Here is a 23715-nt window from a genome sequence, read left to right as displayed (position 1 = left end):
TGCGAACAATATATATTTTGTCGATATCTCACGGTGCTCAATGATCATCCAGGGGAAGGTTGATTGCGCCCGACTGCCTTCTATCATCTTCTGCCACCATGACTTCCTCTGATGATTCCCCGATGGATACCAAGGCCCATTTGACGGAAACGAACCTAGAATATGCCATTCCTACAACCACCAAGTCATGGTTCCGAACACCCCATCTGTTGCAGCTGAACATCTGTGTTGGAATTGTTTTGATCTCGTCTACCACGATGGGGTTCGACGGATCAATGATGAACGGACTGCAAAGTCTTGACACCTGGTTCACCTATTTCGGGTCCCCAGATGCCACATGGCTTGGTTTGATGAATGCTGTTATGCCCCTTGGAGTCGTAAGTTTAACGTCCCGTGACGCTGCGTGTCAACATTCTCACAATTCCAGATTGTCTTGTCTATTCCAGCTGGTTGGATGTCCGACGCCATTGGTCGGCGTTACACAATGATGTGTGGTATTGTCGTTCTCGTCGCGGCAGCTGCGATGCAAGCAGCTTCCCATAACATCGCAACATTCATTGTAGCGAGGTTCTTCGTCGGCGCAGGAATCGAGCTATCCTGCGTCCCAGCCCCCGTCCTGATTACCGAAATCGCATACCCTACCCACCGAGGGAAAGCAACCAGCTTATTCCAAACCTGCTTCTTCCTTGGAGCCATTGCATCTAGCTGGTGCACATTTGGTACTTTCAACATGACGAATTCGACCTGGAGCTGGCGCATTCCATCTGCCCTGCAGGCGTTTTTCCCAGTTGTCCAGTTTATGGGCCTGTGGTTTGTGCCCGAGTCTCCTCGTTGGTTAATTGGCAAGGGTAGACACGAGGAGGCCCGTGCATTTTTGCTCAAGTATTATGCCGGGGGTGATGAAAGCAACCCCATCGTCGATCATGAATACCAAGAGATATCATCGCGCATTGAGGCTGAGCAGGCCGCGGCTGGAATGGGATGGTCGTCGGTAAGAACCCTATCACATTAATTTCCAGGCATATTTAGCTAATGATTCAAGCTCTGGCAAACTACTGCGGATCGAAAGCGATTGGCTATTACCGCGTTCACAGCATTCATCTCCCAGTGGGCTGGCAATGGTATCATCACCTACTATTTGTCCCTCGTTCTCGATTCGGTTGGCATCAAGGACTCTTTCACAAAGACTCTGATCAACGGAATCCTCCAAATCTTCAACTACATCGTCGCCATCTGTGGAGCCCTTCTGGTAGACCGCGTAGGTCGTCGACGTCTCTGGATCTTCTCCGCGATTGGCATGCTGGTGACCTATAGCATTTTCACGGCATGCTCAGCAGTGTTTGCGGAGACTGAGAACCACACAGTTGCTATGGTGGTAATTGTATTTATTTTCCTGTACTATTTCTGCTACGATATTGCTGTTACGCCCCTCACGTTTGGTAAGTCATACCTTGACATACTATCTTCATCTTCAAGTCGAGCTAATCCAGTATTTAATAGCCTACCCCGCTGAGATTCTTCCCTTTCATGCTCGGCAAAAGGGAATGGCCGTATGTAATCTTTGCAATGGTCTAGCTCTCATGTTCAACTCATTCGTCAACCCAATCGCCTTGGAAGCGATTGCTTGGAAGTACTATATCGTTTACATTGTCCTTCTGTTCTTCATTACGATCGTCGTTTATCTGTTCTATGCAGAGACGAAGGGCTACACTTTGGAAGAGATAGCGGATGTTTTTGAAGGGCCCGCTATTGTTGCTGGGCGGTTTCGTCGGCCCAGCAGTCCGAGGCATGAGCACCCGGTGGACGTGAAAGAGGCTCCGGTGTCTATGATTGAAGACATATCCAATTAAAGGTACAATTTACCAGACTTGGGAATGTATCTTCGTTCATTCTGTGGGATTGTATCTAATTGAAATTGAGGACATCTATAACAATTCACAAATAAAATTTTCATGGATGTCATAATCGTGTACCGAAGGCACTTCTGCGGTTTATTCCAAGCTGAGTGAAGCTCCATGTTTCTTCAGCGCTGTAGACGTTGGAGCACCAAGACCTTGAAAGGTCGGCAAGACGATACATTGAAACACGAGGTCATAGATAGGCCAAGTAAGTATCAAGACCCTCATGTGATTCACAATATATCCTTAGGTAGGTTTTTGATGTCATTGTACATACTCGGCTCACTTGGCCATATCATATCCTGTCCGGCTGTTGACTTACCAGCTCTTGGATGTGGCGATGTTCCCCCCACGGCCACGCAATCATCGCCGTGAAACCATCGCCGACTACTTTCAAAGTGCGCACATCCCTGGCTCGCACCTCAACGTGAATATATCCTTGAAGATCATTTGGACGGAGCGCCACGCTAACTTTTATGGCGTCTGTGTCACTCCCTGACCTTTTCTTTATGCTGTTGTGGCGTGGACCGAGCCTCTGAGGACATAATTAGTGTACTGGAGGCCAAATTCCAATCTAAAAAAGGACGTACCTGATAGACACGCTCGTCCAATTCTTCCCTTTGCAGCATTCCAGCGCCAGAAACTCAGTCTTGGTCATCAATACCTTCACATCAACCCCATTATTGGCCGGGTTCTCCATAGATATCTTCAAGCCGGGTCCTCCCAGCTGTTTCCGATTCTACCGATGGCTCCCTCCCGTTCCTCACACCCAGGGTGTTCGGTGCCCAGGTCCATTCCGACAGGTGCTCCTGGCAAATTTTGAGTCACTTACTCGGTATGACACACAATGACCGTGATGTTTTTCGCGCCGTTTGTCCTGCCATGTATGAAGTCTCTGAAGATATAGTTAGAGTACCGCGGATTTTCATGTCCGGGGAGGAGGTGTAGCTTTCAGCGGCTTACCAGTCTCATACGCCAACAACAAAACAAAAGTTGAGGCAGGTTCTGATGAGTCCTATCGGCGCCGCCTCGTTGGCGGAGTGTTTCTATAAGACAACGCTTTATTCAATTCCTCGGCGCTAGGCTGCAGGACACTACGTCCTGTGACCTCCAAGTTACCAGCACCAGCCTCTTCCACATCCATGAGCATGTGTATTTTCGCGCCTCTGGGACACACGATTGTGTGGCTGTGATCTGGTCGGCCGCCCAAGAATAGTTCTCGGGGTTGTGCTATTACGCATGAAACGACAAATGTCAGTATTAACGCTCGGGAGAGTTTCGTAACAATGTAACACATACATGGTCTTGACCTGGCTCTATGCTTGAAGCACAGCAGCTTCTAGTGCCAGATTCGTGATCATGCCATAATGTTGTGGTTTATGAATCATGATCCATGGCCTTTGGTTGAGGTATGAGTAGTGATCACCAAGGAGGTAGGTATATAGAGACTGGTAAGCTATTCAAGCTGTTTAGAAGAGCAGATGAATATATAGGGTGTGATAAATATTAAAAATTGGAGAATATATAGACATGGCAAGTGTAGAAGGACAAGGGAGCTAAGGACTGCCATTATATGGGGAGTCACTGACTAATGAACCGCTTCCCGTCGGAGATTTCCTATGCCGTGGATGTTTCCAAGAAAGCTAAAACCAAACTCGTGATCAGACGCGCGAGAGTTGAGCAGAGCTCGTCCAGTCATATCTATCATAGTAAGTATTTCAAAATGCATCTTAGGCGTAGCTAAAATTGATATAACCCATTTTTATAGTCGTTCTGGGGCGCAGGATTTGGATGAGGTTGCTGTTTCTACTTGTTCTACTGAACTTTGCCGTTTCTACTGGTTTATGTGAAGCAGCTTGCTGGATCAGGCAATTTCTGCTAAGTTGTGTCAGAGCGCGTTGCTAGAAATAGGAGTACCGCCATATAGTCATGAGCGGCCATAACTGGTAGTAAGCGAGCTGCGTGCTGCCTACAGTTAGATTGCATGGACACAAAAAGTAAGACGTTGTGGGTTGATGCCCAACAAAATTCATAACTTCCCACCAGCTCCCGTTGTCAAGCTCCCCCTATATGCCCACCCACGCGATCCACCTGCAACAAATTTCGCTAAGCTCTGCCATGGCCAGGTTTGGCTCGTTCGCATCTTCCGTCAGATATCAGACCTGCCTTCGTGTGAATGTACATCGCCCCTCTCTTCCCCAAAACCTGGTGCAGAATCGAGGTTCAAATCGATTTCTCAGTGCCCCATGTGCCGCTTTGAAATGGGTGGAATCGGGCGTTACAACCGTTGGGATCATCGGTGTTAAAGGGCGAAAGGGCGGCAATCAAAAACCTATATTTCTTGGTGAGCGATAGGGTTCAAGTCGTGATTGGGCTGGGGTTAAGTCTCCACTCTTCTCCACCGAGATCGAACGTCTCCACTTCCCTGGTGCAAAGTCACGATACTGACTGCGTTGATCTTGTTGTTTCGAGCAACCATTTTTCGGGGACATTCTTGACAGTTCGTGATAGAGATTGTCAAAGGTTGGAACCTTGGAGTCACACTGACGAATGTGATGGTTGGAGATCAGAATCTCGTTCGAAGATACATGTCGCTCGGTGTTCCCAGTGTTTTTTAGCCTTCGCTACTCTCCTTTTGAAAAGAAGACTGCCTGCAGTGCCTTCACTAAAGATTTTCTCGCGTCACGTCTTCTATCATAACTGGACCGTGAACACAGAAAATCCATACACCGTACCTGTACGTGTCCACGATGCCATATTCAATTCCGGGCCGATGAGTCACCAAAATCTGCAAGTCAGTGAGCACGCTTCCCTCCGAAAATTTGGGAATACGCTTCCTGGCTGTCGAAAGATCCCCGGACAACGGAAGCCTTGTGACACAACTCTTATACGCATCGAACACCCACAATCTAGCGATCCAATTTCCACAGAACGAAAACGACGAACTCGACGATCCCCCTGTCAGCTCGCCACTCCCAGTGACACACTTCTTGCGAAGGGCCAAAGCTGAACCAAGGGGATCAACGGATTTGCGGCTAGGGAGGTTTGCTAAGGGAGTTGCAAAAAGCCCAATACGCGGACAAAACACTGAAAAGCCTGAGATCAACACTGGAGCCCCTGGTCGGAATCTAGTATGGCTCAGCAAGGGCGAAAGCAGCATCCAATACTGGTATTCGATGTTGACATGGCTCGTGCCGAATACTCAAAGCGCTTTGGGGATTGAAAGCAAGGGCGATAAGATGGCTGGCTGTGGGTAAGATATCTCCTACATACCTACCGACAAGCACGCACACAGCTGACCGACAACACCATTTGATAGTAGGCCTGGACACAGATCTCGAGGTCGACATCAGAGATGCAATGGAGTTCGTGTTATATGGCGCCTGCGGAAGCTTACTTCTTTTTCCGACACCCAAGCCAAAGACTGGTCATCCCGCTTAGCCCGAATACCAACAAGAGGTTTTACCGCATATCGATACCGAGCAATAAGCCTGGTCTTCGAAATCGCTTTTGCCGCCAGGCAGTACACAGAGAAGTTGCGAGCATTTCATCACCTATGCTGAAAGTGAGGGACTTTGAAAGACACAATGACTATTGGCACTGGAACGCGTCGACAAGCTGAACCCAGAGCACCCGTGTGAGGCTCTGAGCTCTGGTCTATCACTCGCAAAAATCTTTCTTGCGTGTCTACCTTTCAGGGAGGTTGTTTTCGAACTTTCCGTCTCCAATGGATGTGTCTGTCGGAAGAGTCGTTGTGTGAATTTCATTTCTGTGAGATCGATTGACGAATTTCAAGATACTCGGGAGGTTATCATCATGAAACTTTGACTTTGGCCCCGAATGTTGGCTAGTGGGAGTTATAATACGGTGGAGAGTTCGATACGACAGGCTTAAAGATTTTGAATCCTGCTATTCGAATGTAAATGACTACATCCCCAAACCTTGATTTGAGATGCTAGACCACGATATAAGAGTAGATGGCATCAAGGGCCAGTCTCTTTAACAGGTATTACAGATCAATACGCTGATTTAAGCTTTTGCCTTCGCAGATTTCAAATGGTTTAACGTGGATGCAGAAGTAGATTCAGAAGTAAAACTGCACACAAATGGGATGACCTGGCTCTAGAGGACCTATTAACATGAAGCTTCCTCTACAATGATGCACCAAAAGCTTGAATTTCTCTAGCTGACTGCAAGAGTATTTTGGATTGATGATTAGAACTGACAAACTAAGAGGAAATAAGAATATCAATATACTCAAAAGCAGTGTTCATGAATCTGCTCTCTGAATAAAGCGTAAAGATGCAATGAAAATGGAAAAACCCCGTTAAAAATGACAGAATAATCAAAGATCATCAACAGCCATAATTGTCCATGATGGCCCGGAAGGAAGGGTCCTTGAGGAGGTCTGCTGCGGTCGGGCGCTCCTCTGGTCGGTAGGAGAAGACCCTGGACATGACAGAATGCACATGGCCTTGCTCAATTTGATCGGCATCGGGGCGAAGGAGTGCAATTTTGGCAGGAATATTCCAGTCCGTATCTGGTTTTTGAGATTGATCATACCAGGATTCAGGAAAACCTTCTCCATCTTCAAAGTCAAGGAAAAGTCCCCTCCACTCCTCAGGCAAGGGGCCCAACTGTCGGACAATATCACCCATTACTCCATCCTCGAATGCATTGTAGAAAGGGGGGATACCGAGGTAGAGTACGGAGAAGACAACCATGTAACTCCACATGTCGCAAGCAAAACTTGGGTCTTTCCCATGGATGCGTTCTGGGGAGCAAAAGTCTTCCGGGGGATAGCCAAGCTGAGTTGTTGGGTCGCCAACCTTCTTTGCTATGCCAAAGTCACTGAGATAAAAGTCCTCTGTGCGGAAGGCTTCGGGAATCTTCACAGGAGTGACAAGCTCTCCTTTCTTCCATAAGTCGGGGCCGGGTATTCTTTGTTTTAAAGGGCGACCGAGTGCCTCGTATTTGGCACTCCTATCGAGATGATTAAGAGGAGCCATTCCCCACATGCAATTCCTGTCGTTCACATCTAGAAGGAGCTTTAGTAACGACTAAAAAGCGAAGTTGGGACTGGTTGTGAATATTAGATGATGCTTACCGCGGTGAATGATTCCGGCTTCATGTAAATTCTCCAGAGCCTCCAGTAATTGCCGAGCAGCGGACATTCGACTGGCCATAGGAATGTCCCGATGCTTTCCGAAGTCACAATATGGGCCCAGAAGGGGGAAGACCAGAACCCTGTGCTGGATAGATCTCACATCCGTGGGCAGGAGGAAGGTCGTCAAAAATGTCGCAATGTGAGTCGTATCTTTCACATTTTGAAGGATTTCGTGTTGCATGCGAAGTTCGTTCTCCCCCCAGCCCCCCAAAGATAGAACCTTGAGAGCCACATCCTTGAATTCATGGATATCATGGGCCATCCAAACGGTAGACCCACCCCCAAAGCCGAGTTTGTGCTCAACAACATATCTCCCATTGAGGACCTCACCCAGACAAATGGGGTAGAGGACACGGGAGTTGTCATTTGGTTGATACTTCTCCCAGGGCTCGGCCATATCCTCAATTTCTGCCTCCTCAAGCCAGCCGTTGGCAAACTCCCCGAGCTCCGGCTCGCCGGGGACTGTGGTAATGTCATCCATTTCGGGAGATAGTGTATTCATCCGAAACGAGGGCGAAAGTGAAAATCCGATTTGTGATACCAAGTTTAATAACCACGGGATGGCAAAGGGACGTTAGGTAGGGGTGTGTCAGGTAAGATGATGGTAAGAGGAAAAGTCTGTCGGGAATGGCTTTGATATTCATGGACAAAGTGAAGATCTCCACTAGACCCCGGGGAGGGTACTTCCTATCGAGGAAACTACCAAAGTGAATGGATTTGGATATTCACTTCCTAACCACTAAAGTGAATGTTTTTTTATATTCACTTGCTTCACACTCTTCTTAAATCATTGAGTTTTTTCTCCTCTAGCCTCAACCTTTTTACTTCTCACCTTCCTCAACCTCTTGCCAGATCCATATCTGATACCTACGACCATGTTCGCGGTAAGTATTCCACAGACAGGCTGCTTCTCGCCTCTAAGACTCTTTGAAACATCTTCAAGTCTAACCTTCAATTCTCTCAGAAATCTTCACCTTGTGCAGCCACCCGATATTCAGTTAATCGTCACGAATAGCTCAGTAGGTATTTTCCCCTGTGCCCTGTGGTCGTGGGCGTTGATTATACTTGATGCTCATCGGACCTTATTACATGTCTAACCTGCCTTTTATTAGCCCAGAACCGCAGCCATGGAGGATTGGACTATCCCGTACCTTGGACCTGACGAATGGGAGAAGGACTGTGATGGCTTGTTCATCAAATGGTCCCCCAAAGCCCGCGAGAACTTGCAGAATGATGCAATCCGTCTTAGGCTTGACGTGAATACTTTGAAGGCAGTCGCAGAGAACCTTGCCTGGTACTCTGCCAACAGGCATGACGAAAAGGAAGTCTTGATTCGGTGAGTCTTTTTTGGTTTTGGATATTTCCCCCAGTACACTAAATACACCCTTAGAGGTTCCGTTCACTCGTTCACAACGAGTACTCGGACCCGGCGAACCCGTCCGGATGGCGAACACGTAAGTGTGTCTCTTCAGGGAGGTTGGCTTAAAGGTCACATCTACTTCGCGCGGCAAAATGGAGATTGGAGCAATCTAAATGTCGTAGGCGAGAGTTTCACAAGGGACGGCATGACTGGAATGCACAAATGGACATGGGGCAAATGGCGCTCCTCAAGAGCTGGTAAGTATCGCCTGACTGAAGGAAACTTTCTTCTGGATGGACTAAGATCGTAGGCTTACTTGCCTACTATTTACTAGGCTGAATCTTGCTTCGCGCATGCGCGTTGGTTTCTTCTTGTCGGGGTCTTTTTCTCCCTCGACTTTTATCTTCATGAAGAAGTCTTTCTTTTGATATTTTTCATTCTATTTGTCTTTTTAACGCGTTTTGTCCCTCTTCCAATTCGCTGCTCCAAAACTTTCATGCGCATCAATAACCGAACACCATGAAGTGACTTGAACAACCTCACTAACCGCATTCAAAATAGTGCAGTACTAGATATCTGGCGAGTAATTACCCCGCTACCTACTTGCTCATTACCCACACCACTGCGTACACTATGCTCAGAAGGCAGTTGAACTTCTTCATCCAAAACGCAGGTCAAATTGACTACGTAGAGGTCAAGGTGGGTACAGGGCCGCCACATAATGCAAGCGGTCGTCATCGACTTATTTTAGAGAAATAACTTCATGATTGAGCGCTAATGAATAGGCGACATATCGGATTATGTTAATGATGGGGGGAAAACAGTATCCTAAAACTGGTCAGACTTAGAGACTCCTGTTGCCAACTGAACGAGTCAGAGCCATCGATACAACAGCGCCAGATTAATCAAGGAGGTGCGCTATCCTAGACATGAGCACCAGGCTGGTGTACGCCATGTCCAATAAGGCGGTTTTGATGAACCCCGGATTCCAGGACAGTCACGTATTTGTGTACGTTTGTAGCTCTAGGAGACAATACCAGGCTAATGCGAGCACCATTCCCTCGTATTCTTTATGCTACGTCGGATGTTCTAAACGTGGATCAAGTCTTTGATGATAGTTTGAGCTCCCTGCGAGACTTTATCCAAAGGTGGGTAATTCTTATAAAGTATGGATTTCAATATGCCGAGTCATCAGGGGCATCCTTCGAGTCTGTGCCCAGGTTACATATGGCATAGCCTCACGTAGCAAGTATATGGTAGGTGGAAGCTACTTCAACTCCATGTCGTCAACTTCCTTCTCATCGGATTTGGTAAATATGTGGATCTCTGCTTGTAAACAATATACCACTGTTCAAGTGTGGCATGGGTCGGGCTTTCTATGGCTGGTGGTTTGTTTTGTTGTCGTTGGGTGGTCGTTGTCGTGTGGTCGTGAAGGGACGCCTTAATTAGGTTATCAGTGTTTTGAGACAGGTCATTTAATGGTAGGTAGCACTTAATATTTGGGCCACATCACGTGCCATCGCTGACAAACTAAGGTTCCCATTGGACTTCGAATTTGAGTTTACGTATCTACCACGCGATCATGATTGGATGCCGAGATAGCATGCAAAGCAATGATATTCCGGCTTTCTGTATCGGGACTAGAGAATGAAATTCATCGAATCGGAAAGGCTGCAATCGGATCAAGGGTCAAGATAGCATCCTGGAGCCAGCCACCCCCTCCCAGCCCCGGAGAAGTCGCTCACCCCATGACAAGACGAGATTACTACATTGCCAATTCACGATCCAGACAAAATGATGGACACCATTTGATAGGTCGCGGCGGGGGCAACGGACGCCCTACATTTTGATTTCAAAATCCATGATAAGGAACTTCTGTGTCGGCAACAAGCATGCTGTTTCTGATGAAATGATAAATATCGCGTGGTTGGGTGAGGGGTAGCGGACGCATGAAAATTTCAGTCCACACATCCAGTTCTTCCATTAGCCAACAAGATTCAGTTTGTAACTATCTCACACCGACACATTCGCGTATGAATCAGACATCGTGATGGAGATAACCATCAATGCCATCAAAAGGCATCTTCGGCCAGCACCATTTGAGCCAAGCGAGACCCAATTTCCTGGCACCGAGATTGAAAAGGGTGCCGTGGGACAGGTAGTCGAGGCGGAAGCTGGTGTCTCCGGTATCGAGGCGGCCACTGCTGTATGGGGAAAGAAAGGAAGATGGCTTGTCATAGTCGGGTATGCTTTGTTTTGATGAACCGTGGACCTTTCATGAAATTTCACTAACTCTATCTTCAGATTGGCGATGATTATGGTGATTTAGTAGGCGATCATTTTAAGTAATTATCAGCATGCCAATATGTTACTGATTTCATTCGCTAGCGAGCTGGATAACTCCACTGTATATGTCTACAACAACTACTCCACATCATCATTCGATGCACTTTCAAAGCTAGCAACACTAAGCACGGCTGGCGCTGTCCTTTTTGCTGTGATAAAACCACCAATAGCAAAAGTATCCAACGTCATGGGCCGTGGTGAAACTTATATGATGACAATCAGTCTATATGTGCTATCTTACATCCTGATGGCATCGGCCAAGACACTCAACACATATGCTGCGGGATACGTTCTATACGTTATGGGGCAGTCAGGAACTAACATCATGAACGACATCGTCATTTCGGATATAAGCAACGCGCGCTGGCGTGGTTTTGCTATTGGCATTTCTTTTACCCCCTTCCTTGTCACGCCTTGGGTGTCTGGCTTCATTGTTGACAGTGTCGTGGACGGGATCGGCTGGCGGTGGGGAATCGGCATGTTTGCCATCCTCATGCCATTCGGCGCCAGCTTCATCATCTCAACACTCCTATACTACCAGATTCGTGCCAAGAAAATGGGTCTGGTCCTCCGTCAGAGAATGACAGTTTATGATTTCTGCTCGCAGATTGACTTGGGCGGCGTCATCCTCTTTAGTGGTGGCTTTGCATTGATCTTGGTGCCACTGACACTGGCCGCAACAACGACCAGTCAATGGAAGACGCCATATCTTGATGCGCTGATCGCTGTGGGGGCTGTCATGCTTATTGTCTTTCCATTCTACGAGAGTCTGGTATCCCGCTACCCGTTCATGCCGCCCTCATACTTCAAAAACCCGACCATCAGCCTTTGCTTGTTCCTTATCGCAACGGACTCGATTGGCTTCGCATGCACTCACACGTATTTATACACATGGGCCACAGTGGCCCGCAACTTCTCGGCCCGCAACGCGACATTCTACAACTCGACCAATGGCGTCATGCAGTGCCTTTCAGGTATTATTGCGGGTGCATTGATGCTGTGGACACGGCGATACAAGTGGTTGATTGTGGTTGGTGCAGTGGTCCGTCTAATTGGTTACGGCGTCATGATCCGACTTAGGGGAGCATCGAACTCCACGTTCGAGCTCTTTTTTGTGCAAATAATACAGGGCATTGGATCGGGTATCATGCAGACTAACTTGTTAGTGCCGGCACAGATATCCGTACCTCACGGTCAAATGCCACAGATAACAGCATTGGTGGTCTGCTTTTCATTCTTGGGCTCGAGCGTGGGTGCTTGCATTGCTGGCGGTATATACACCAATACTATTGGAGAGGCCTTGAAGAACCGGCTTGGCAATAAGGCAACCGCTGCGCTGATACAGACTCTGTCTAACTCCATTACTGGAGTCGCCCCAACTTGGGGCTCACCAGAGCGCATTGCCGTCAATCTGGCTGTAAGTCTGCAACATCTGAAATCCTTCATAAGAAGACGGCTAACGAGTGTGGTCATAGTTCTCCGATGTGTTGAGATATATGACATACACTGCACTGGCAGCCTCCGTGCCAGCGCTTGTCCTGGTCTGGTTCATGCCAAATCACAAGCTCCCGTGAGTACCTTTGTCCTTGTGGCCATGTCTACGACTAACCATGCACCAGCGACCGTAACAATTTGGTTGAGGAGTGACAGAATCACATTCTGCCATTGATACCGAACCAACTCTCTGCCTCTTTTCAAGTCTTTCACCCTCCTACGAGCTACCTTTGGTGGCTGGCCGTATTGGTGGCTGGCCGTAGATCAACAGTCTTTATATTTTGCATTTCCATCTGTAGTCCCAAATTCATCAAATATACCTAATCTCGGGAAGCATATGCATACTCGAACTATAGTTCATGTAGAGAAAATCTTTTTTATGCCCCTTTAATTAATATAGATGTAGAAGCCAAGGCTGTGAGGAATCAATTTGGAAAAGACTTTAAGCAAGTTATTGTGACAACCTGTAGTTAGAGAGTATATCTGTCGTGCGACTTCAGTCATTCTCCGCACAGTGTGGCTTCCATTTGGTATATCTTCTGAATTTGCAGTAACTTGGATTGTGTTATTAGACCTCAACAAGGCACATAATTCCTCCACGCACACCTATCAAACCCGCCTGCGCATTTTCGCTGATCATTGTTTTGATCGCCCAAGCCATTCCTCGGAACGCTGAGCACATCGGCTCTCACATGTTTAACCACGCACATGCTCCCTTATTCTTGGCTGGAGGCCTAATACAGGCATGCATATTCGCTGTCCGGGTGGCTTGGGCTTCGACTCCGCCACATCTAATGCAAGGCTCTCGGTCTGCACCCCAGGCCTTTCGTCGGTCAATAGCAGCACCGTCAAGTCCGACTGCCGTCCGCTGATCACATAAGTGGGTCGATGAACACCAAAACACGAGCTTCCATTCCTTTAGGTTTTACAAGATGAACAAAACAGAAATCCGCGCTGCATTTGCAGGACTACTGTCCCCACTTCCTCCGACGGGAGACAATATACCCCGCACCCGCGATATGGAGCTCCGGCCCTAGGTCTGCAAGTCAGACGCTGATCCGGCTGTATTATGCATTGTCTAGTTTGAATCATGTCGAATCCTCTCTCCGCTTTAGAGTTGTGGCTGCGCCATCACATACATTATGCATACCGGTTGTCGTTGATTCGCCAAACCCCGATTCTGACAGACGCCCCTCCCCGCTTCGCTTTGTATTTGTGTACACAAACTCGCACTACAAGAGATTACGAATCCACAATGTGGGATACTGAGGTTTATCAGCATTGATCTATTAGGTCTGGCTGGATCGGATACCCTGATCCGTTGATCCGATGGACGGGACTGTGCTTTCTCACACTTTTCTCGCCACTTGTCCCCACTTTCATTGTGACTGGTCCATGGTGATAAATCAGTGGATGCTGTGCAGGACTATTCTTATGTGTATAAAGCCTTCCCTGTTGTCTCCAAACAGATGTTGTGCGGCATTGAAAATATCACTGCTTTTTGGAAGTGTCTACGGTATACCATCATGAATTCAATTAAGGAGCAGCCAGAACTAGTTTTTTCTACCTCTAATCTACCCACCCAACTCTTCATCAATAATGAGTTCGTCGACAGCAAGAGTTCAGATACCCTATCTGTCCACAACCCGAAGGATGGTTCCCTAGTGTCAGACAAGGTATCCATTGCCGACTCAGAGGATGTTGACACAGCCGTCGCAGCAGCCGAAGCTGCATTTCCCGCCTGGAAGGCAGTCTCCGCACTACAACGACGCGAAATCCTCTTGACCTTCGCCTCACTGATCGAGAAACATATCCGGGGCTTGGCAGAGCTCACCCGAATAACTCTCGGGGCTCCATTTGAGACAATGGGCAAGTTTGAAGCAGGGATGTGTGCCGAGACATTTCGGTACTACGCTGCCTGGATCGACAAGTTTGCAGGGGAGTCATACCCACAGCAAGACGGATTCATGCGCATTACACGAAACGAACCCTTGGGCGTGACCGCGGGTATTGTTCCCTGGAATGGTCCGCTTGGAGTTGTCGGACTCAAAGCTGCACCAGCGCTAGCGACTGGTAATTGCTTCATTCTGAAGCCGTCGGAGAAAACCCCATTTGCTGCCTTGGCATTGGGTCAGTTAATCCGAGAAGCAGGATTTCCGCCCGGTGTATTTCAGGTGCTTTCAGGAGCTGGAAACACGGGCGCTCTTTTGGCACGTCACATGCGTGTCCGGAAGATCAGCTTCACAGGGTCGATTCCAACCGGGAAGCTCATCCAGAAAATGGCTGCCGAGTCTAATCTCAAGCGTGTGACCTTGGAATTGGGAGGTAAGTCCCCAGCTGTTGTGTTCGACGACTGCAATTTGGATAATGCAGTGGAATGGTGTGTCAATGCAATCGCCACAAACACTGGTCAATTGTGCTATGCTGCATCCAGATTGTATGTGCAAGATGGAATCCTGGATCGATTCACAGAGAAGTACAAGGCTGCTCTGGAAGAGCGTGCCAGGGCCGTCGGTGACCCAGACAATGATTCGACGCTGGTCGGCCCGCTGGTTGATGAAGCCCAATTCCATCGCGTTACTGGATTCATTGAGCGTGGCTCTCAACAAGGTACTCTGTTGACGGGTGGCAATCTTGTCCGAGACAAAGGTTTTTTCGTCCAGCCAACCGTCTTCACTAACGTGAAGCCGGATGCTGAGATCTACCAACAAGAGATCTTTGGCCCTGTCTCGATCCTGAATTCCTTCACGACAGAGGAGGAAGCCTTGCAAAAGGCGAATGCAACCGAGTATGGCCTAATGGCAGGTGTATTCACACAGGATATCAACAAGGCTATGCGGGTGGCCGCTGAATTTGAATCAGGAATGGTAGGGATTAACTGCATCAGCATCACTTTCATGAACACGCCCTTTGGCGGTAGTAAGCAGAGTGGTCTTGGTCGCGAGTGTGGTCGAAATGCACTTGAGCATTATACTGAGCCGAAGACCATTATGATCAACCTCAACTATTAGGTAGACAGCATGAAGGTCTATCAATAAGTTTTTCAGGATACAGTCCGTGCTATTCGAGCACATATAATGACATAACAATGGAACAATTCAAGCGAAGATACATCTATGAACATGGTATTGAATGATGTGTATACATGCGAATAAGTAAATTGGGGTGGAGTGATAACAGGGAAATAGAAATGTGTGGTTATACGACAGAATCAGACTGAGTGATATGTGCCTGGGTATACAGACCAAAAGGCCGTTGCCCAAGACAGTGATCGAAACGTCATCATGTTGTGCCAACAGAACAAGCCAACGGAACACAGGAGCGAACAGAACACAAGAGCCAACGGAACAGAAGCCAACATATTTTATCTCGGACCGGTACCGGCCGATACCGGTCTCGTCCGGAGGGAAGGTCTCGAGGGGGGCGGAAGGAGGTAATCAAGAAAGGGAAAAAGAAATTCGAGAGTGGCGACATGCAGGGAAAGAAAGGTGGAAAGGAAAGGGGACAAAAGAAGAAGAAAGAGATATTGGGGGTATTCATAGTCTGCTCAGAAGTAGTGAATGATGGAAGTAGTCTAATGGGAAGAAGGCATTGTTTTATTATTTCCTAGTGTCTCAGATCAGCCGGTGTTGCCTGATGCGTGAATTTGTCTTAATCAATTCTCAGTCTTCTTGTGAAACAATGATGCCTTGAGAAATTTGATGTTTGGCTTTTTGATGCCGAGTACTTGAGGCTCAAAATTATGTCAGGCAAGTACTACCCTGAGGCATCAAACCCCACGCCGTCACCTTGTCAATCGACACAGGTGTTCTTTCAAATGTTGTTCGTGTCCTTTCCTTTTGCTTTTCCCTTTCTCAAAATATATTCATTTCCCCGTGTACCAATCTTCAGACATTATATTGCTAGGTGTCCTGGGCACCTATTCCCCTGACCAACGTCGTGATACTAGTCTTCACATGAAGCAGCCCTGGATCGCAGTCAAACTTTATATTGATGTTTTATATTGATCGAACACTCCTTTATTGCCCAATCACTTGATCCCCTGCAACCACCATATATATGATATATCCTACCCTAGGTACCTCCATTTGAGTACTGAACAGCATGGTCGTGGCTGTCTGCCCCCTCATCCTCCAGGACTCAGATTCATCAAACACAGATCCTTGTAACTGCAAGGTAAGTCAAAAGCTCTAAAAAGAGACGACGTTTTCCTACAGTTGTCTTCCTACCTTCGACAGAATCTCGTTCCTCAAGAAGGTCTCATCTGCTAAATACTGTCAGATCTTCAGCAATGGCCAGTCATGCCTCCCCCGAGTCAGCGTGGCCCGAGATACTGGAAAAAAACCGCATGGATTCTGATACTTGGAAAAGTGTAGTCAATGGTGTGACGGTGCTGTGGCTCTCAGCTGCTAGAAACTGTCTACGAGAAAACGCTGCCTGATCACCGAGAGGTTTCATGATCTACCGGATCCAGGTGGCGCCTTCTCCCGAAACTCAAGGAGCCAGTGGTACTGGGGCCTTAAAGCGACTTCGACTGAATATGGCCAGTCCCTTGCGCGGATACTCAACTTTTCGCAGCTCCGCCCCCGAGACCGCAACTAACGCCGATGGGCCTGTCATCCCTGGCCGATCAACCAGCCTGGCTCCCCAGACCTACAATGTCTCCATGGCTGATGTAAGATTCAATTGTCGTGGAGGATACTTTGGCAAGACTTTCATGACTTAAAGCAAGAATACCAGAGAAGAAGCGCCAGAAACAAATAGGTATGGTCCATTCCTATCCATGCTGATCATGTAGACTAACCTTTCCAAGATGACGAGCATGACTGAAACTTTGAGGACCTCCTGAAAGATACAGGCTATTCTTGGTCGGCCGCCGAGGGCCAGTTTCGTGGTGAAGCCATCCCGACACAGGCTACCCCAAGCAGGATCAGCCTAGCTCGAAGCCTCCCCAGTGATGGTGCCGTGACTCCAAATACTGCTGGCAATGACCGACACAAGGCTTCTGGGCAGGCTTCTTCTTGAGTTTAGAAGTCGAACTTCAAAAAACCTCAAGGCAGATCCACAGGCCGCGACCGAACAACTCGCTTACCAGAGTGCGATTTATCAGAGCGAGACTAAGGCTCAAATAATGTCCGTATTACACGTGTGAATCAAGTCTCCCAGAGCACTAACAATATTATTAGCGGGTCTTTCTAGCACACGAGGAAAGGGAGCTCTAGCGAGATGGTGGAAGATGATCCGAATATCAACTTAAGTGTCTTTCCAGCGAGGCGAAATTGCACCCATCTCTGTTCAACGTACACGTCAATTGTGATTCCACGGGCTCCCATCTCACTGCTCATGACATCTTCCGTTGCCTACGTTATATATCACGCCTATAAATCCACAATTCAAATACCCGAAACGGCCCACGAGAAGGAGGGATCCTAACATGTCGCAGCACTTTAAGTCTAGGCGCAAGACATACAAGCGCAATATATAAGAGGTGCCGCTAATAAGGGAGCTGCTTATTGATAGCCTGCGAATAGGTGCTTTACCCGCCCAGAATTCATAATAGACGATAATCGGCGATACACAAAAAACCAGGAGATATCAGTTGCAAAAGGCCATTACCTAGGAGCACGGGCTCTGAAGATAGAGAGATATGTTCTACATACAAAAACAAAATGGAATACTGACTATTCACTGCCTTTGTAAGACTCTTCATCGGACTGCTTATCCGGCGTCGAATGCGTAACCGTGTACACCATCAGCCTGGAAATTTTTCATTGATTAAAGGAGCAAGTCGGTTACCTCATGACACTGATATAGTGGCAATTAGATCAGACCTACCAGCCAGAGCATGTGACAGAAGAAGACACTCAGTTCGCTATTCCTACTTTGGCATTACCGCCAGGACACTGATATGTAGATTGCTGAAACTCTGTGGCCTTTGGAATATGTAGTTTATTTGTCATAGTTCCACGTTGGCAAAGTGTCCAAGGTGGTCAGAGGGGAGCACCGACTTTGAAGTCATTTCCTATTTGCTCTCATTTGCAGCGCGGTCATGTTGATCATGCTTGGAATTTGTCTTACGTCATGTGTTATCCTTTCCCAGGCCCGAAATTCAATAAGGATCGCCATGTCTTATCACTATAGTTGCTTGAGTCCCTAATTTGATGACTCCAGTAGAAAGTGGGGAGATCAGCGCGCACTGGTAAGGAACGCGCATCAAAGCTTCCTCAACACGGTCCATTGCACCACACTGTTCACCCCCTGACATGAGAACTAGGCCCATGAAGACCATTTTAAGACCCTTGCTGATGGGTTTGTTAGATCTGCTCACTGTCAGTCCCGATGGCCTAGCCAGAGGCTGCTGATGGGACTCTCAGCGATACTTCTTTGCTTCCCGCGAAGGCCCACCGGCAGCTACGCCAGCATACAAACCTATCAATCTCCAAGACCTGCGTAGTCAGCTTGATCTTCCACAGAACCCATTCAAACCAAATCGAGCTAATATTTTGCACCTCTGATTTGGTCGGCGGACTTTTTCCGAGAACATAGGGTAATAGCATACGTAGTGCATTGTCCCGCCAAGGAAAATGATCACCGTCATGGTTCTAGGCTAGGACAAATATACCGATGGCTGATATCTCACCGAACAGACTAGCAAAATCCTATCCATCAGATATCTTGCCACGGTGGTTGATTCGCTAGTGGCAGATGGGTGGCTTTTTTTTGGAGCAAGCCGAAGCGATTCTTAGTCTAGTCTTGAATTCTCTGCAAGTGGGGCTCGTTCTGATAACCTCACAGGCCCTATACTAGAATACATCGATCGAATAAATGAATCGAGCGGCGATCGTCCTTTTTGCAAGGTTTTCGTGGGTCTAAATATACTAGCAAAAAGGGAGATATAACCTCCATTCGCAATCACAACACATAGGTATGAATATCAGAAAGATCGGAAAACATACCCATTGAGGAAATTGGTTGGACCTTGGAACGCATTTGCGGGATGTGGAGACAAAGGAACCAGGAACCGTGCGATCGGAAAGGTACAGGACCGCCTCGGTACCAGTCCCGCCGTCAAGCTTCTGGAATTCACCGTGGAGAATACATCAGTCCATGCAGTGGGTATGAAAATGGGCTGAATCTTTGGCTCGCCAGTCATGGTGTGAGAAGCTCAGGGATGTGGAAGCAGTAACCATGAACGGACCAGGTGTGGACTCCGAAGTGGTTCCAGTAGGTAAATAGCTTACTTGCAGACCATGGAAATAAATTTTGGTGTCTTTCATGGACTAGGTGATGGCCCTACTAATGGGTCTGTTGGTGCACGGGGTACATCGACACCGTGAAATCGAACACCTGGATTCTCAACCATGGAACCAATATGTAGATCGCTATGTGCGTAATGATCACTTTTCGGCTTGATTTGTTTGGGAAAAGATTTGTCAATGGTCAACCTGGGTAAATGATAGAGGGTCATTACCTGCATGAAATTGGCCCGAGGCTCGTCAAGGGGTTGGACGCCCTGTTTACTTGTCATGTGATCAGAATGAGACGCGACCTTCACTGAAACTTTCTCCACAAAAAATCTCTGAGTAAAGCCCTTAACGCCTAAGCCCGCAGACCTCCTTATTCATGCTTCGTTCCCCGGGTTCGCCACCACATGGTGAGACACGGCGCTTGGATCGGCAATAATGACCGATTTTTTTGAAGAATGAAAGGTTAAAACCACACTGAAGAGCTATCATGCAAAGGTTAATTAACGCCTCAAAATCTAGCAACGAGACAATATCACCAATAGCTAGGACATTCGCAAGACTAGCAAGCTTATCATCCCCGGGCCTGATTTTCAGACGAACTAGTCATTAGAGAATAACAAGGCAACTGTGCGGTTACCGTCTTGACTCATTTCGCATTGCGTATCAGACTTGCCTCCGGTACGCTGAGTCGGCAGCCATGCCGAGACCCACAAAACTAGTCTTGCAATGGAGCAGCAGCGGGGCCAATCGGAAATATCCGCCTATGATAGCCCTGACAATACGCAGCTAGCTTGGCAAGCTTAAACAGGGATATTGTGAACCTTCAATCCACTCCACTTTCAAGGATTTCTTGACCATTGGCTAGATGGTGTCGATCGCCCACAATGCGTGGCTCAAAATTCAGTCTCAAAGACCACGAGGCAGCTTCTTGGCTGCATGACATTCGAGCACACTTTGTTTTCCAAAGTTGGCCTATCTGGTCTGGGTCTCAAGTACGTGTAGGACTACAGTAGCGGAATCCTATGCACTGTTGTTTTAAGCCTGATATGTCACTGATCCTGCAGGATCATGATGATCTGCTGGGATTTGCGCGCTGCACAGGGACCACTTTTAATTGCGCCTCCGGAGATTTACGCTCACCGAAATTACTTTCGCTCCGGCTTCCATGCTGAACATAAACTCGTTAAGCTTTTAATCAGACTAGTGGCTGAGACTAGTGGCTGAAGAAACCCACCATAGGGGGGGGGTCATGGAGAAGGCGAAGTGGACAAAACTTTGGTCTTTTGGATGTTAGTGATCGATAGGGCAGGAAACCCCGTAAATCTTCCCGCGTCAATCAACTGTGGTCTCGAATGTTCTTGCTACTCAGAATCAGCGTGGGGCTGCGGGTTGATAACCAATCCTCAGGGGTTTTTGGTCCAATCTGAGAACAGCGAATCTTCTTAAAGATGCCCTGCTGCCTGTTTCCACAAGGTTTTCCCACTGGGTCAATCGCTTGAACCACACACATACAGCCGCCATGTCGAGCTTGATGTCGAGTTTGTTGGCACAGTGGGTGCTGAATGATAACACCTCTCAGGACATCCATGGCCTCAAACCCCGCGAATTCGACTCGATTAAATCCGTGGCGGCAAACTCTGCCAATTCGGCTGCTGGATCATGGATTATTGATCCGCTTCCAGCGCTTCAGCGGCGTGGTTTGATTGCCATTGCAGCATTGTCCCTGATTTCTCTCACTTCGACATTTTCTTTGCTTTGTTTCTTTACCTATCGGTTCATTTTCTGGAAGAAGTACTACAAGCGCTACATTGGATACAATCAGTATGTCGTGTTGATGTACAATTTGGCCTTGGCAGATTTCATTCAGGGTCTTGGATTTATTGTTAGTCTGCGATGGATCGACCAAAATTCTATTCATGCAGAAGACCCAGGCTGCTTCTTACAAGGCATCTGGCTTCAGATTGGTGACCCGATGAGTGGAATGTTCGTGTTGGCCATCGCTCTGCACACCTTCATGCATGTTAGTCTGGGTCGCCAGATCAGTCACAAGGTATTTGTATCACTTGTGGTCGGTCTCTGGATCTTTGGGGTCATCCTTGTCGTTATTCCAATTGGCATTTATGGCAGCCATGTCTGGATGCCTTCTGTCGCATGGGTAAGCATTTTCTATTACGCTCTTGTCAATCTCTGAATGTCCTTGATTACTGACGCCTTCTCGTTCAATAGTGTTGGATGACCACTCAACACCCGGTTCTTCGTCTCTTCACCCACTACTTTTGGATCTTCGCAGCCCAATTCATGAACCTCCTCTTATACGCCATCATGTTCGTCCAGCTCCGACGCAAGATCTCCCAATCCAAGATTCTGGGATCCAGCTACACCGAGAGTCTCAAACGCCTCAATCGAGTCGTCTCATACATGGTCCTCTACCCGATCGTCTACATCACCCTGACACTGCCATTATCTGCCGGTCGCATGGCATCCGTCAGCGGAAAATCGCCAAGCGTCACATACTTCTGTGTGGCAGGTGCTTTGATGACCCTATCCGGAGCCTGTGACGTCGCACAGTACACCCTGACTCGCAAGAGTATTGTGCTGGAGTCGGAGACCCGATCGAAGGAAGCTTCGCGCGATAAGACGAAGCAAGGCTACGGCAACATCTATTCCCAGAACACGGAGGAGAAGGGTCCATTCACTACCGTTTGTGCTGCACAGGGTGGCAGCTCGACTGAAGCCATTGTCAACCAGGAAGAAGTTGAACTCACCACCGTTGACCATGTGTTCCAGCACACGACGATTACTGTGACCCACGAGCCCGCTTATTAGGATATTTTCAATGCCCCCGACTTTCTTTTTTTACGGACTACATATACGCTGGATTCCAACATACACGCTGATTTCCAACATACGATCTTTTAATCACGTTCCATATTGTACATATTTCATCTTCATGATACCCTATTTGTTTCACATAAACCGTCCATCATCAGATGTCTTTGATGATTGGAGCCCCGGTTTAAGCCGCCGTTTCGTGTTTGGAGTTGTACTCCACCTTGTCTCTGATCGGCAATTCAATTATGCAAGGGGCAAAACCTCAGCGGAATTTCCGTTGGATTGCCATACGGCGAGCGAAGTTTGATATCCCAATTTTGTTCATTTAGCTTCAATTCAATGACATCCAATCCCTCATCGTTTGCTAGCCTAGAACCACTTTTCTTTTTTTTTTTTTTTTTTTTTTTTCTCACTTTTCACTTTTCAATTTTCCAGAGGCAACACCTGAGGAATCAATTCAGCTGAAGATTTTCATACAATTTGGAGGGGATTATCAAGGCCATCTATTGTAATAGGTGGTGTGTATATGTATGTACAAACGACGGTCTCGTCTTGTGCCATATAGATGTCGGTCGGGTCGGGTGACACTGGCACGGATTTTGAATTTGTCTTAGAGTCCAGAATCGGCAGTTTGCCATCGCTAAATCAAGCTTCGACATTATTGTAGTACTTTTGTGTATAAGAGATCGCAAAGTAGCTTTAGCGCGGGTTCAAAGTCGTCGTGACGAGATAGGAAGGTGGAGATGTGGGGAATCTCAGAAGTTTGTCGGCTCTCCGCATCGGCCCCCCCGCATCCTGGTATACTTTCATACAGCAGAAAGAGGGTACACTGCCAAGGGGTCAATATGCGATTGCCCGCCAATCCATTTGCAATGTAGTCTAACTTCGTTTGTTGCTGCGAGTTTCACCTGGTGCATCTGACCGTTCGGTTGACCTCAAAGTTGCAATAGCCAATTTTGGAGTAAATATCAATAATATTGAAGATAGAGCTCAGTGTGGCTATCTAGGGACTTCTGTAGGCGAGGCCTCATTAACAAGTTGACCAACGCAAATAATCAAACCTTTACGAAAAGTAGGCCATCCTGTCCGAGATCCAAGCACCCGTAAAAGTTCCTTTACTAAGCGTTGCGCAGTCCCGGAAGCTGATAACATCCCAACACCCGTGATATGAACCAATATACCAGGATTACCCTGGATCCAGCACTCTCTTACACTTGGGTCGTGCCGCTGGTCAATCTTGAGGAGTGTGCCGATTGTATCGAGTTGGCAGTGTTGTTCATGTGCCGTAGAAGCGTCAGGCTTCAATCGCTCAAACGTCCATAGGTATAGGAAAGCTATGAGTATACAGAAGTAGTGATAGCAGGCAGTGGT

The 23715-nt window shown here is 47.6% G+C and overlaps 7 protein-coding genes across 7 annotated transcripts; 6 read left to right on the top strand and 1 right to left on the bottom strand.

Moving 5' to 3' along the window:
* Window positions 1-98: 98 nt before the first annotated feature.
* Window positions 99-1850, top strand: N7503_001437 (sugar porter family MFS transporter; the record flags this gene model as incomplete). The annotated part of the gene is made up of 4 exons (XM_057060984.1): window positions 99-377; window positions 428-991; window positions 1043-1439; window positions 1501-1850. 4 exons carry the CDS (start codon window positions 99-101, stop codon window positions 1848-1850), a joined length of 1590 nt encoding a protein of 529 aa, XP_056924946.1.
* A 4403-nt stretch (window positions 1851-6253) lies between these two features.
* On the bottom strand, window positions 6254-7546 carry N7503_001436 (uncharacterized protein; the record flags this gene model as incomplete). The annotated part of the gene is made up of 2 exons (XM_057060983.1): window positions 6254-6936; window positions 7006-7546. The coding sequence occupies 2 exons, from the start codon at window positions 7544-7546 to the stop codon at window positions 6254-6256; spliced, it is 1224 nt and encodes a 407-aa protein (XP_056924945.1).
* Window positions 7547-8192: 646 nt separating this feature from the next.
* On the top strand, window positions 8193-8405 carry N7503_001435 (uncharacterized protein; the record flags this gene model as incomplete). The annotated part of the gene is made up of 1 exon (XM_057060982.1): window positions 8193-8405. The coding sequence occupies one exon, from the start codon at window positions 8193-8195 to the stop codon at window positions 8403-8405; it is 213 nt and encodes a 70-aa protein (XP_056924944.1).
* A 2070-nt stretch (window positions 8406-10475) lies between these two features.
* On the top strand, window positions 10476-12418 carry N7503_001434 (uncharacterized protein; the record flags this gene model as incomplete). The annotated part of the gene is made up of 5 exons (XM_057060981.1): window positions 10476-10669; window positions 10730-10753; window positions 10814-12188; window positions 12247-12341; window positions 12391-12418. 5 exons carry the CDS (start codon window positions 10476-10478, stop codon window positions 12416-12418), a joined length of 1716 nt encoding a protein of 571 aa, XP_056924943.1.
* Window positions 12419-13791: 1373 nt separating this feature from the next.
* N7503_001433 (uncharacterized protein) lies at window positions 13792-15276 on the top strand (the record flags this gene model as incomplete). Its single annotated transcript, XM_057060980.1, has 1 exon — window positions 13792-15276. The coding sequence occupies one exon, from the start codon at window positions 13792-13794 to the stop codon at window positions 15274-15276; it is 1485 nt and encodes a 494-aa protein (XP_056924942.1).
* Window positions 15277-16805: 1529 nt separating this feature from the next.
* Window positions 16806-17290, top strand: N7503_001432 (uncharacterized protein; the record flags this gene model as incomplete). Its single annotated transcript, XM_057060979.1, has 2 exons — window positions 16806-16940; window positions 17105-17290. The coding sequence occupies 2 exons, from the start codon at window positions 16806-16808 to the stop codon at window positions 17288-17290; spliced, it is 321 nt and encodes a 106-aa protein (XP_056924941.1).
* A 3741-nt stretch (window positions 17291-21031) lies between these two features.
* N7503_001431 (uncharacterized protein) lies at window positions 21032-22338 on the top strand (the record flags this gene model as incomplete). The annotated part of the gene is made up of 2 exons (XM_057060978.1): window positions 21032-21667; window positions 21739-22338. The coding sequence occupies 2 exons, from the start codon at window positions 21032-21034 to the stop codon at window positions 22336-22338; spliced, it is 1236 nt and encodes a 411-aa protein (XP_056924940.1).
* Between the last annotated feature and the right edge of the window lie 1377 nt (window positions 22339-23715).

Source organism: Penicillium pulvis, assembly GCF_028828015.1.
Source record: "Penicillium pulvis strain IBT 33274 chromosome Unknown contig_12_segment0_segment0, whole genome shotgun sequence".
Classification (NCBI taxonomy): Eukaryota; Fungi; Ascomycota; class Eurotiomycetes; order Eurotiales; family Aspergillaceae; genus Penicillium; species Penicillium pulvis.
Note: the sequence above shows the minus strand (reverse complement) of the source record. Positions and strands in the feature narration are given on the sequence as shown.